We start from the raw sequence: 13,589 nt of genomic DNA, 5'->3' as shown, positions 1-13,589 counted from the left end.
GCACTAACGAGTCTTGTCTGAATTATATTAAGTTTTAAACCCGGAAGCTGCAAATATATAAAATACAAATTTAAAGTACTTTTTATTTCTAAAGTTTTAGGTCAAAATTAAAATTGTCTCCAACTTTTTTTTTATTAAAATCATCATCAACATTACAAAATGTTATAAAATTATTTTTTTGTCTATATATAATATTTTTTGGATAATTTTATCCTTAAATAAAAAAAATTCTTCCCCTCACCACTAACTCTCAACCCTCTTTATCATTATCACTGAGCCTATTTCTCTTTCTCTTTTTCTTCCAGATTCCTACTCTCCCTCGTCACTAACTCATAACCCCATTCATCATCATCACTGAACCTCTTTCTCTTTCTCTTTGTCCCAAACTCCTACTCTCCCTCACCACTAACCCCACTCATCTTCTCATCACCATCACTATTATCACAAAAACAAAGATTGAATCACACACAAATTAAAGAATTACAAAATAAAGAGACTTCATCCAGTAGAAGCTTCTTTAAGAGCTTGAATCGTAGGCAGTTATTATTGCTGTCAGAGAAGGAGCCTCAACAAATGATGGCGGTGCTGCGAACGATGCAGTGGAGGAAGATGTCGCCGATCCGATCTTCATTTTGTCCAAAGATGTGGTAATCGTCGAAGAGAGTTCCACGGCAAAATTGAATGACGAATTGGAAGCGCTTCTTGAGAAAAAGGTTACGGAATTGAGAAATGAGGGAATGACGGGGAGTTTGTACTAAGTACTAACTTGCTTACGAGATATTTAAACATTCTAAACTCTCTTGTTTAACAAAAAAATTTAAAATATTATATTACTAACACATTGTTACAAAATAACTCAAGTGATTTTTTAAATTTATTTTCATAATTTGTTACAAGTATTTGTACTCACCAAAATGGATGCCTTTAAAAAGTGTTTTATGTCCAAAAACTTTAGTAGAAAGAGTAATAAGTGTCTTATTAATACCTTTCTAAAGAACTCTTTCAATGAATATATAAATATACTTGCAGTGGATCAAAAAATTACTTAGACATATAACAAAATCAGAACCTGAATATCAAATAGTCTTTAACTTTATTTTCTAACTTTATATATGTGAACATGTAATGCTTTGTTATAACAATACTTGTTTGGAACTATTTAGTAATTCATTCTTAACTTATTTAAATTTTTGCCAAAGATACTAATAAAGTACACAATAACTGTAAGTATACAAATTCGTTATCGATCAGACTACTGTTAAAGCATAATAAAACTTATGTATTTTTGAACTTTATAACTTTCTTGAGGCACCTAGAAACTATACTTGTCTTCTTTAGGATTGAATATATAACCTTATTTACAATTTTGCATGACACTAAAATACAAAAATAATAAAAATATATTTACTCCCACTGAATTGATATACAACCATCAATTATTTTTATTTCAAAAAATCATATGAGATAGTAATTTGATGAATTATAAAATACTACTATAGAAAATTTTGTTAAGTCTTTTGGAATCTCATATTTTATGATCATAAGACTTCTGCAATTTAAACAATCTCACTTCTCAAAGTTCAGTTTTACCATTTGAGACTTTATCCATAAAGAATAGCTTATTCAATCTTTAATACAAAATTTAGATACATACATCGATAAACTTAACTTTAAAACAAAACCATATGTTTACCTAAGTTACACATCATATGAATAAAATTCATATGACAGTGGATTCTATCACAAATACCTAGCATAACATTAATATTTAGTCTTTGGATATAAATATTAATTTGTAAGCGACATTTTTAATACAGTAATCAAACATTGAAAATAAATCATGTCAAACAATATGTCTATCTTTTGACAAATTTACTGTTCATATGGAATCAAATAAGCATCGCATATTTATTACCACAATTGCACAAATAATTTGGCCAAGTACATAATTTTTTTAGCTGATCTATACCTACATAAATTACGTACACATAAATTTATTTATTTCGGCTTACTAAATATTTTCAAAAAATATTTCTTTCAAACAATAAGCCTATATTTGGATCAACTCGTTGTTCAAATAAAAACATGAGAATTATATTTATTTCTTACCACATATATTTTTTATCAATTAACCAAACACTAACCTTTTTTTGGGCTGATTAGTTGTTGTATAATTAAGTAGAAAATAAACATAAGGTTCAATGTTTATTATTTGTCCAAACAAATAATTTTTTTTCGGATCGATTATCGTTCACATAAATAATAAACATTGATTTATTCTTAACTAGCTACCCAAATATATAAATATCAATGATATGTATATGTAACTTTGTCAAATATAGACATTCTTTTTGGCCAATTAATATTTGCATAAATTATATATCACCATATTTTTAATATTCTAAAATAAATCAATTTTCACAAAAGAAGATACTTTGACAGCATAATATTCAATCAATTTATTCTAGAACTAAAATTTTATAAAATAGATGGTATTATATTGTTATTAATTTTCTTATGTAACAAAATTAAATACTTATATAGCATAAAATTAATAAAACAATTGGTTACAATATATAACAATCACATAATATTGTGCAACATCCTTAGTTATACATATATTTGCATACAAAAATTGTTAATTTCTTTGTTTAATCCAAAATTGAATACATGACAAAAAGATTCAAATACTAAAGAAGATACAAAAATTTTTAATGACTGAACTATGGATGGTTCATGGTTCTGATACCACTTGTTGAAAATTATAAGTTTTTCTTAATCCCAATACTACGTTCATGTTAAATCTTTAAGAAAAAGATATTTGAGAATTGTGAGTATAACTAAAAGAGTTTGGTTTTTTGATCTTCTTCAACCAAAGATTTTTGTATTTTTGATAGAGTTGAATCACAACGTTTTTTATAGAAAAAAAATATGAAGGTGGCTTTAGTGTGTTGAAGATCAAAACTCTAAAGTCATTATTTATATTTGAGTGTAGTACCTATTAAACCTTAAAATCTAAATAAAATCGTATATATATTTTTATTCTCATTTAATTCTAAATCAAAAGTAATGATTTATTCCATTAACATTTATAACAATAAATGAGATTAACTATACAATATACACTGATATAAATCAACTTTAAATTTATTATTAAGAATTCGACACGTATACTTCTAACATTTTTATTTAGACTAAAATTAAATTATATATGACATATTTAGAAAATCGATAATATTCAGGAGATAAAAAAATAAAAAATTTATCTTATTTAACATTCAGTAATTATTATAATAATTAATAAATATTAAATAAGATAAATTTGGACTATTTTTTATTAATTTTTTTTGTTAATAAATATTTTCGATAGAATTTTTGTTGCAATCATATAACAGCTAGAAGGTAACTACCCATTTAGAATGCTTTGCAAATGGTGAAGATATCCGCATGCATGATGCATGTGTCACATTTGCTTCTGGATATTTCTTAGAGACTAGAGAGAGCACTAAGCTGTTGATTAATGGTTTCAAGTTTCAACTTTCAACGACAGCATGGTTGTGTGAAACAACACATTCTTGACGCATCGGTCCATATTATTTGGACACAATCCAAGTGGACCTATGTTTGTGGATCCACAAATATTCCTAACCCCTTGCTCATGCAAATTCTACAGAATAAATTATAACTGACAAAATGAGCTCTCATTTATGTTAGCGCAATATAACTATATATATATATGTATATACATATTTTTAGCGGTATATAAAAATGAAATAACAATTAAAGAAAAATTTAAAGGGTATATATAATTTGAGACCTTAGCTTGCATTTTCATTAATGAAGGCAACTACTTGCTCCAATGTTATATTCCCATTAATTAAATGCATGCTTAATAAATATCATTTTGCCCAATGTATAATATGTCCTAACATATATATTTCTTCGTATTCATGATGATCTCTAGTTAGAGAGGTCCAAGGCTAGGGGCACTATTGTCTTTTACATACATATGGGAATGTGTACCAGCTAGAGAAAGCATATGAGTGTGTGACATTTGTAAAGTCGGTTAAGGTTGCCTTCTCTAATCTCTAGTGTGATCATTGTGGCCGGTGAAGGGAGACCATGTTTATTTAGTGATCTCAATTATTTGTGTTGCCATAGTGGCAGTGGCTCTGTACGGGCTACTTCATCATAGCATATATGTCCATGCACCCCCCAGATTATTCCGATTCATTGCTTGGACTCTTGTGCTACCTACATTATGGCAATAAATAAAAAATACACAAAACTATTCAAATAATATCAAAAAATTTAAGAATTGGAAATGGTTGTCAAAGTGACATAGATTCCTATTGAATATGAAAAATGTAAGAATTAATAAATTAATCAACATTATTGAGATATATGTGATACTAATTCGTAGGAGGGAAGATACTTTCTGTTGGATATTTCATCCTTAAAAATATATTTATCAGCTACTTTTTTTTTGAGGTATTAAAAAAGGACACTAAAAAATAATTAATAATTAGTCACTATAATTAATGATTAGTATAAAATACATATTAAAAATAAATTAAATTATACATATATTTATACATAAATATATTAATAATTGATTTTAGTGATTATTTTATTGTATAAATAATATTTTGAAGAAATAATAAATCCTATTTTTAAAGAAATATTAAAATTATGAAAAAGGCATTGCCTCTTCTAGAGTAGAAATAGATCATTGTATGACTTGTTCATATCAAAAGATTGAATATCAAAGATTCTGTAAATTTAATAGTTTAAATTCAATTGAGGTAATATGTCTTTTCTGTTACTCTAAAATTTAAACTGTAAATCTTATATTTTTCTCATGTAAAAAGTCATGATGGAAAATTGTTATATATATATATATATATATATATAACCCTTTGTCAGATTATTGTGTTCTTATTTTATTTTCTATAATGGATTAAGATATGAATTTCTCAAAAAAATCAATTCTTTTAAAAATATATATCTATATATCACACCATGGATAATATTTAATGAGTGGAAAGATGTAAAGTTATTGAGGCTAGAGAAAAAACTATGAATTGCTCAATACTTATAAATTAAGAAACAGAGTAGTCTTTGAATGGTATAAATCAATTGGTTTCTTGAAAAATTGTGCCGGAAATTAAGTCAGGCATGGATTGGCCAATAAATTACTGCATGTACAAAGTAGAGTTTAAACTCTCAACATTTATTTAAGTGGACAAGTGAACTGATCACTCGACTAACCCAAGTTGGTTAAACTGAATTGATCTTGAAAGGGGTATAAACCGAATTGATCTCCTTAGTTATAGTTTTTTCTCTTGGGCTTAATGCCCCATATTAATTATACCAAACAAAAAAATACTTTCTTTTTATAGATAATATGCTGATATAGAATTTTGATCTATGTTGAGTTTGGTTAAGAGTTAAGACATCAATATGGAAGAAAGAGAAAATAGAGAAATAGAATACGATGTAACAAAAATTTTTCGAATTACTATTCACTGCTAATGATAATTTCAAATAGAGGGATATGGTATCGCAAAATAGGAACCGATTAAATTAAAAAGACCAAACTCTACTTGTAATGAGATAGAAATATTGTCTTATTATGTGTATTTTACTGAAATAATTATAATTATTTTGTCCTAATTTTAGTGTCTATTATAAGACTTGGTATTTTTCTCCTTTTTGTTTTGAGCTTGAAACTCAAATTGGAATAATTTGATGCTTTTATGCATTGATTTGTACTTTTGTTGGGTTGTTTTTATGTACCTATTTGGGTTAATGTTTTGTACCTTTGTGGGTTAATTTATTTGTGCCCCCATTTTTTAAATATAGTGTAATTAGGTATTCTTTAAAAATTGTCTATTATTCAATTTTAAAAAAAATTAAAAATAAATATTTTTTTTATAAAATAAATATTTAAATTAATTAAATAATATTATTTAAATTAAAAGGTTGATTAAAGGCTAAAAATTTAAAGAACAAATAATATTTCTCTTTTTTTTTAAATGTTTTGTATTTATTGTGCAGCAGTAATTGTGATATTGTAATTCTTCTGTAATTAGAAGACTGACTAATCATCAAATTTAATTGGTGGTGGTATAGATCCTTTTTTTTATCACTTATATGTTCTAATCTTTTTTGTACGACATCTCCTAATTCGATAAGTTAAGGATTAATTTGTCGTGAATTTGAGTTTCATTTAAGAGGTTGTCATTAGCCAATAGATTGTTACATACACAAGATAATATTCGAATCATCGACACTTATTTAAACAAACGAATAAACTGACTACTCAACCAACTTAAATTGATTTACGTGTTCTACTTTAATTCATTAATTTCATAAAATTCTCAAATATGTTTTTGAGTTTTGTCACGCTAATAAGAAGATAAAATAAATTTTCAGATGTTTAAATATTATTTTCCTATAAATTTTTACATTTTCTCCTTGTAGTATTAGTTTTATTTTCTTTAGTTAATCTTAAATTTAAGACTTGTGATGTTGCTTGTAATTTAAATTATCTGTATTGAACAAGGTTTTGAAAATTGGTTCGAATTAGCTAATCGAATCAATAGAAAAAATAGTTTAAATAGATGTCAAAATTAGAAATTTCAAAAACTATCATTTGACCGTCGAACTGACTAACAACCCAGTTGATTTTCTGAATTTTTCCAAAGATTGAGGAACTCTAACCATTATGCAATCCTAACTCTCCTAAACGACAATGCAAATGCGCAGCACTACCATCAGGCCATCACTCTCGACCTCGAGCTTCTCCTTCCTCTCATCGTCACCGAGCTCCTCTCTCACTTTCGTCCAGCCACCAGCAAGCTACCGCCGCCATCGCAACTTAGAGCTTCGAAGCCACCATCGCAACATCATTCCCCTCCATTGTGCAGCCACCGTTTGAGCTTCGAAATTACAGTTGTTGGCCTCGTCTCCTGCTTCCGTCACACAGCCATTGTCCCGCCATCGTCAGCTCTGTTCCACCGCGTCAGCCCTTCGGTTGTGCCCTGTCCAGCTCCCTCTTCCTGTTCTATTAGGCTGCGTTTGTTTATGAGAATAGGACAAGACAAGACACTGAGAACGAGACATAAAGGACAGAGACACAAAATTTTGCGTTCTTGTATCCTATTTGGTGATAAACTATAATAAATTATAAAAATCTAATTTATTTATTTTTTTATTCAAAAAATTTGAGACGAAAAATATAATAATAAAAAATTAACAAGAATAATAAAAGAAAAAATGAAAAATAAGTTGTGCACTTTATTAGTGTCTTCGTACCCTTCTTATCAGGATGGATATAAAATACACTAATTCAGTGTTCCTAGACACATTATTTCTATTCATGTTTTTTCTGTCAAATACGATTTTATGTTTCTGTATCTCTCAGTATTCTGTCTCTGTAAACAAATGCAATCTTAATATTCAGAACATGCTCCAATTTAATTATTCAGTTACTGTTTTAATGATTAGTATGTTATTTCAATTCTTATTTTGTTAGTTTTTTGTATTTTAAAGTTTTAATTGTTGTTATATTTTGATTTTCCCTATTCTTGATTTGTTAAATTATTCCAGTTCTTATTTTGTATTGGTTTTCTGTATTTCAAAGTTTTAATTATTGTTGTATTTTAATTTTCCTTATTCTTGACTTATTAAATTATTCATCTTGTTATCTTGATTTGATAAATTGTTCATGCTGTTGATCTTAATACGATAAGTTGTTCAGCTGAAATATTGTGCTTGTTTAGTAATAAGTGTGTATTTGAGCATAATAGGGTGCTGCTAATTTTGAAAAACAAAAATTAACTAGTTGCCTTACATCTTTATCTTTTTGGAGTAATAAAAAATCTTTCCTCCCAAAATAAGCTTATAATTTGTCATATTATTGAGTAATTAAAAATAAACTATTTGAAAATTTAACATTTAATGGCCCCCTAATTTGATACTGACACATCTATGGTAATGCCAATGTGTATTATTGAAGAACTATATATGATTTAAGGAAAACATGGAATCGGCATATAAAATTGTTTCGGGCATCTTCCAAGACTTTTTGAAGTAGATGACTATTGGTAGAGTTTGTTTGGTGAGTTTCTAAAAAAATTTTTTTTTTTAGTTATTTTTTTAAATTTTTATAAAAAATAAAAATAACTTTTTATTTAAATATTTTATATAAAAAAATATTTTTATTTATCAATTATGTTTGAGTATAATAATATAAAAGTATTTTTTATTTATTTATTATATAAAAAATATTTTTTTAAGAGAAAAAAATCTTTTAAAAAAAAGATATAAATTATAGCTTCTAAAAAAATATGTGTTTTTTTTTAATATTTTTATTTTTACTACTAAAAATTTACCAAAACACACTAAAAAATAAAAAAAGATATTTTTTTATTAAAATAATAATGCTCACACAAACACATATTCAACATTCCGGCAAGGCCATAGACAAGAACACTACTTCTACCACCGTGGTTGTTGAGAAATCATGGTGGAAATTTGCTTCGGATGAAAAATGCTGGAAAATTTTGCAAAGGTACCAAAAATAGTAATCGTGGACATATCATATATGCATAGGAAACATTTCTAAAGGCAACAATCGACTCCACAATAGATTCATCTGGCTGAAGGGAAAGCGCAACTGCCTTCACAATCAAATTACTCTTCTCATTCTTAACATTCAGTTATTTGTTAACTTTTTTTTTTATCATAAATTATTCACTTGTTGATCTTAATTTATTATTTTTGTCATGGATTATGTAAATTAAATTTTGTATGTGATTGAATGGCTTGTAATTAAATGGTTTGATCATTGATGATTTCGTATTTTATGTTTAGTTATTTTGTTATTTGATTTTTAAATTTGTATTTTGATAAAATTATAACATTATAATTGATGTACTATTTTTAATTTAAAATTTATATTAAATTATAATTATATTATTTATATTTTATTTATTATTTTATTATAAAATAATTATTTTAGTTGAATTATGATTAAATTAATTAAACTAATAAAATTGTAATCTAATAATTAAAATAATTTAATAATCGGTTCGATTTTTAAAACAAAAATTTATAAAATATTTACGGGAATAAAATTTATTCTACGAATAAATAAAAAATAGGATGAAATTATAAGTATTTATGACTCATTAAATTTCTGCTAATATAAAATTACTAAACTATCGAATATATATATATATATATATATATATATATATATATATATATAAATCTGTTTGTTTAATAATTATATTCATATTTTTAATTAGAATTCCTCTTCTTTCTATATTTTCACTCGTCAGTTTTCATTCTCTCTCTCTTATATACATATAGAGATATTTTTTCTGTTTTTTAAGTCCATCACTTGGTCTTGCTCTCAGGAATTATATTATGTTATTATATTAAAAAATATTTTATTCTTTTTTTAAATTATTATTTTTTATAATAAATATATTATAAATTATATTAAATTATGTTAAATTATTTTAGATTGTGTTAGATTGATTTATTTTATAATTATTATATTTTTTCGTTATTTTTTATTTTTTAAAAAATATCCATGAATAAATTCTGCCTTTTTTTATAGAGATAATTAAATGAATATCCATAATAAAGATGAAAAACAAGACAGAATACGATATTCATTGTCATGTCTAATTTTTTTTCTATATATATAATAATAAGACTATGGTTTACGTACGGTAACAAAATAATTTATAAAATTTAAAAATTAATTATTTATGTTATCAGTAATACAAAATGAAATATGTTTATTATTTTTATTGTTGAGGATAAGTACACAAAAATAAAGTAGAAAAGTTTTGTATTAATTACACGGCAGTGAAGGTTGGAAGGCAAAAGAAAGGAAAGGAAAATCACAGTAGCAGGGTGAGTAGCAGAAGAAAATTAACGAGTCCGAGAAAAGCACTGTGACAAAGACAAAAGGGCAGTACCTCATCCATTTGTCTCTCCGGTGTCCTTATTCCAACCATTAAATATAAACGTTTATAGTAACCCTCACCAATTACATACACACACCATCATCATCATTTTCCTCTCTCTTTCTCTCTTTTCTCTCTCTCTCTCTATGGCTTACCACAACCACAACCCTCTCTCTGTCTCTGACTCACACGACGACCTTCCTCTTCACCATTTCACCCACCAATCCAACACCTTCCCTTCCTCTCCTCCCCACCCTAACTCCAAACCTAACTCCGATCCTCTCCAAACCACCGCTCCCAGCTGGCTCAACAACGCACTCCTCCGAACCAACTTCACCGACACCACCAACACCACCGCCACTTCCAACGCTAATAACACCAACGCCAACTCCAATTTCCTCAATCTCCACACGGCCTCCGACTCCGCCGCATCCCAGCCATCTCCGTGGCTCGACGCTACCGGTGTCAACTTCGAACCGGTCGATTTGAAGACCGGAATTGCCAACGCCAAGGGGGACGTGGCAGCCGCCGTGGTCGGAGATGGTGGCGGAGGTGACGGCGGAGGAGGAGGGATGGTGAATTGGCAGGTTGGAAGATGGAAGGCGGAGATACTGGCGCACCCTCTGTACGAACAGCTGCTGTCGGCACACGTGGCGTGCCTGAGGATCGCCACGCCGGTGGACCAGCTGCCTAGGATCGACGCACAGCTGGCACAGTCACAGAATGTAGTCTCCAAGTACTCTGCCTTCGGCCATGGCGTTGGAGATGACAAAGAACTCGACCAGTTCATGGTAACTCTCCCTCTCACTGTTTCGAAGAGTACGGTAACTATGGACTCTGAACTTTCCAGAACATTTTCTTTTCCTTCTAAAATTTTGGAAAGCAAATTACGTGGTGAAGCTTTTTTTTTTTTCCCCTCCCTCTAAAGCTGTGTCCAGGCAAACACGCCCTTAACCGAAGTGCTCTCTTCTCTTCTCTTTCTAACTCACGTAATAACCGTATTTGTTTGTTTAGACTTTATGATACCGAATCTTATTTTTCTTAAATGCTTGTACAGTAAAACAGACTTCCAGTTTTTGCAGTTATTTGATTGGTTTATTAATTCGTACGGAATTCTTCCTTTTTTTCGGATTTAATTGAGTTTATCGCGTTCAAATTAGTGACTTCATGGTTTTAATAATTATGATTGTTACTATTACTGTTTTGGCTTTGATTATGGGATTGGACGATGAAAGATATTTCAGATTGCAGCTGAAATGAATTACTTGCTACGATTTTAGGGCTTTTGGGGATTAAATTAGGGATTTGATCCAGAGGTTTTGTTTAGCCGAACAGAGGAAATGAAGAGAAATGAAGTTTGCTGGTTTCTAGGATGTAAAACTGACGGGTTATGGAAGCAAGTGGATCAAATTTGACTTTTAGAGATGATTTTTTAGTTTTGTTCGACGCCGAATTCAGCAATTGAATGAATACATGCAGTTTTGATGATTTTACAAGCTGCTTTGATCGGCACAAAATTCATCTTTGAAGTGTGTTGCACTGCTGCAATATGTTTGATTCTTGATTTATTCTATGACGACAATGATAGTTTGCTTCTTTCTTGGTTTATTCTTACCGGGTGGGTGTTTTTTCGTGCTTCTTGTTGCAGTCGCACTACGTTTTGCTTCTTTGCTCCTTCAAAGAACAATTGCAGCAGCATGTCCGCGTCCACGCAATGGAAGCAGTAATGGCTTGTTGGGAGATCGAGCAATCCTTACAAAGTTTAACAGGTGCCAAAATCTGTCTCAGAATACAAGTTAAATGTCTCTGGAAAAAGCTAAATTTTACTTACAAGAATGAAACCAAGTTATATTTGTAAGACAGTTATTTCTCTCTAAGACAGTTATGGGTTTGGATTTCTTAAATCCACATGCATTACAGGTATGTAACAGATAAATGATATTTTCAAGTGTTTGAACTTCGTCAAAAGTGTTAAACAATTCATAGTTCATTGGCCAGTTGTCCAAATTCTTAGCATGTTCTTCGATCTTTTGATTTAATTAGCCAAAAGACTTCATTTCCAGAAAACAAGAAAATAAACAGCAAAAGTAAATGTTTTTTATGAGTACTAAACTGATAATTGTTCTCACTTGCTGTATGAGAACAGGAGTTTCACCCGGAGAAGGTACAGGGGCTACAATGTCCGACGACGAAGATGATCAAGTTGATAGTGAGGCCAATCTGTTTGACGGTAGTTTGGATGGAACAGATAGCATGGGGTTTGGCCCTCTTATTCCGACAGAGAACGAGAGGTCTCTCATGGAGCGTGTAAGACAAGAATTAAAGCATGAATTGAAAAATGTAAGGGAATGATTTTTGCTTTTTAATGTACCTTAATTTTAAATATCTTCTCATATGGTTAAAATCCTTCTATTCTTTTTAGTATAATTTTTTGGATTTTGTTATGTAGGGTTATAAGGAGAAAATTGTTGACATAAGAGAAGAAATTTTGCGCAAGAGACGGGCAGGAAAACTTCCCGGCGACACGACCTCTGTCCTTAAAGCTTGGTGGCAATCCCATTCCAAATGGCCTTACCCAACAGTAAGTTTTGATAAATGAGAACTTTATAATTCTATTACATCTTTTTCTAGGGGAAACTCTTAAATATATTGATATGTTTTTTTTTACCCCACCTTCACATTGGATATTCTATAAAGATCGCTGAACATTTATGTGATTTCTTCAGGAGGAAGATAAGGCAAGGCTGGTGCAGGAAACTGGTCTGCAATTAAAGCAGATTAATAATTGGTTTATCAATCAGAGGAAGAGGAATTGGCACAGCAATCCTTCTTCTTCTACTGTCTTGAAGAGCAAGCGCAAAAGGTATTTTCTTAATTAAAGTACTTCCTTTTTATTTTATGGTAAATTACACTAACCTCTCCTGAAATTAAGCGAAATTACATATAGCATCCTTATGTTTGTAAAAATACACGCCAAATCCTCTTTTATTTAATGTGTAATATCACCTAATTACCTCACCTTATGGAAGAGTAGGGTAATTTTCTCATTTATTTTTAATTAAAATTTTGCATGAGATTTGGAACCAACCTTAGTTTTTAAAAAGAAACAATGCAGGTGATAACAATGCTGATCGGTATATGTAAATGGAGCAAAGTCAGAAAACATTTTCTGGCTAATAATGTTGCATTGAAAGGGATTCAAGAGAAGAAGACATTGAGGAAGAACCACATTTGTTTCTATTGAAGAATGGTAATTAATACAAAAGGTGCTAATATTGTGAATCATTTTAAGCTATATCTGCTTGAAGGCCTGATGAAGATGGGTTCTTTTAGGGCTTGTGAACCTATATAATTAGGAATTTTATATACCGAAACCATATGGGGTATATTGAATAGGATTTTGAATTTTGTTTACATTTGAATGCTTGTGAAATATATATACTGAGGGGTTGTGGGTGTACAGTAATAAGCTGTGCATTTTTTTTTCTCTTATAAACATACTAATTTTTATATTTTTTCTTCTTAAAATTGTTATTTGGGATGTAGATGACAATTTGTTGTAGAAATGGTATATCATAAGTTTATGCTTTTTAGTTATTA

The 13,589-nt window shown here is 29.2% G+C and overlaps 1 protein-coding gene across 5 annotated transcripts; it reads left to right on the top strand.

The window, feature by feature from the left end:
• The first annotated feature begins 9,904 nt into the window (after positions 1–9,904).
• On the top strand, positions 9,905–13,589 carry LOC112697530 (homeobox protein knotted-1-like 3). Of its 5 annotated transcripts, none has more exons than XM_072221462.1 (6): positions 9,905–10,780; positions 11,638–11,758; positions 12,136–12,329; positions 12,439–12,570; positions 12,716–12,852; positions 13,105–13,589. In XM_072221462.1, exons 1-6 carry the CDS (start codon positions 10,136–10,138, stop codon positions 13,106–13,108), a joined length of 1,233 nt encoding a protein of 410 aa, XP_072077563.1. In that variant the 5' UTR covers positions 9,905–10,135; the 3' UTR covers positions 13,109–13,589. The 5 variants fall into 5 exon arrangements, with proteins under 5 accessions (XP_072077563.1, XP_025606542.1, XP_025606543.1 ...); XM_025750757.3 differs by having other exon boundaries at positions 13,094–13,589; XM_025750758.3 differs by having other exon boundaries at positions 9,916–10,813.

The sequence above is a fragment of the Arachis hypogaea genome, chromosome 16 (assembly GCF_003086295.3).
Source record: "Arachis hypogaea cultivar Tifrunner chromosome 16, arahy.Tifrunner.gnm2.J5K5, whole genome shotgun sequence".
Lineage (NCBI taxonomy): Eukaryota > Viridiplantae > Streptophyta > Magnoliopsida > Fabales > Fabaceae > Arachis > Arachis hypogaea.
Note: the sequence above shows the minus strand (reverse complement) of the source record. Positions and strands in the feature narration are given on the sequence as shown.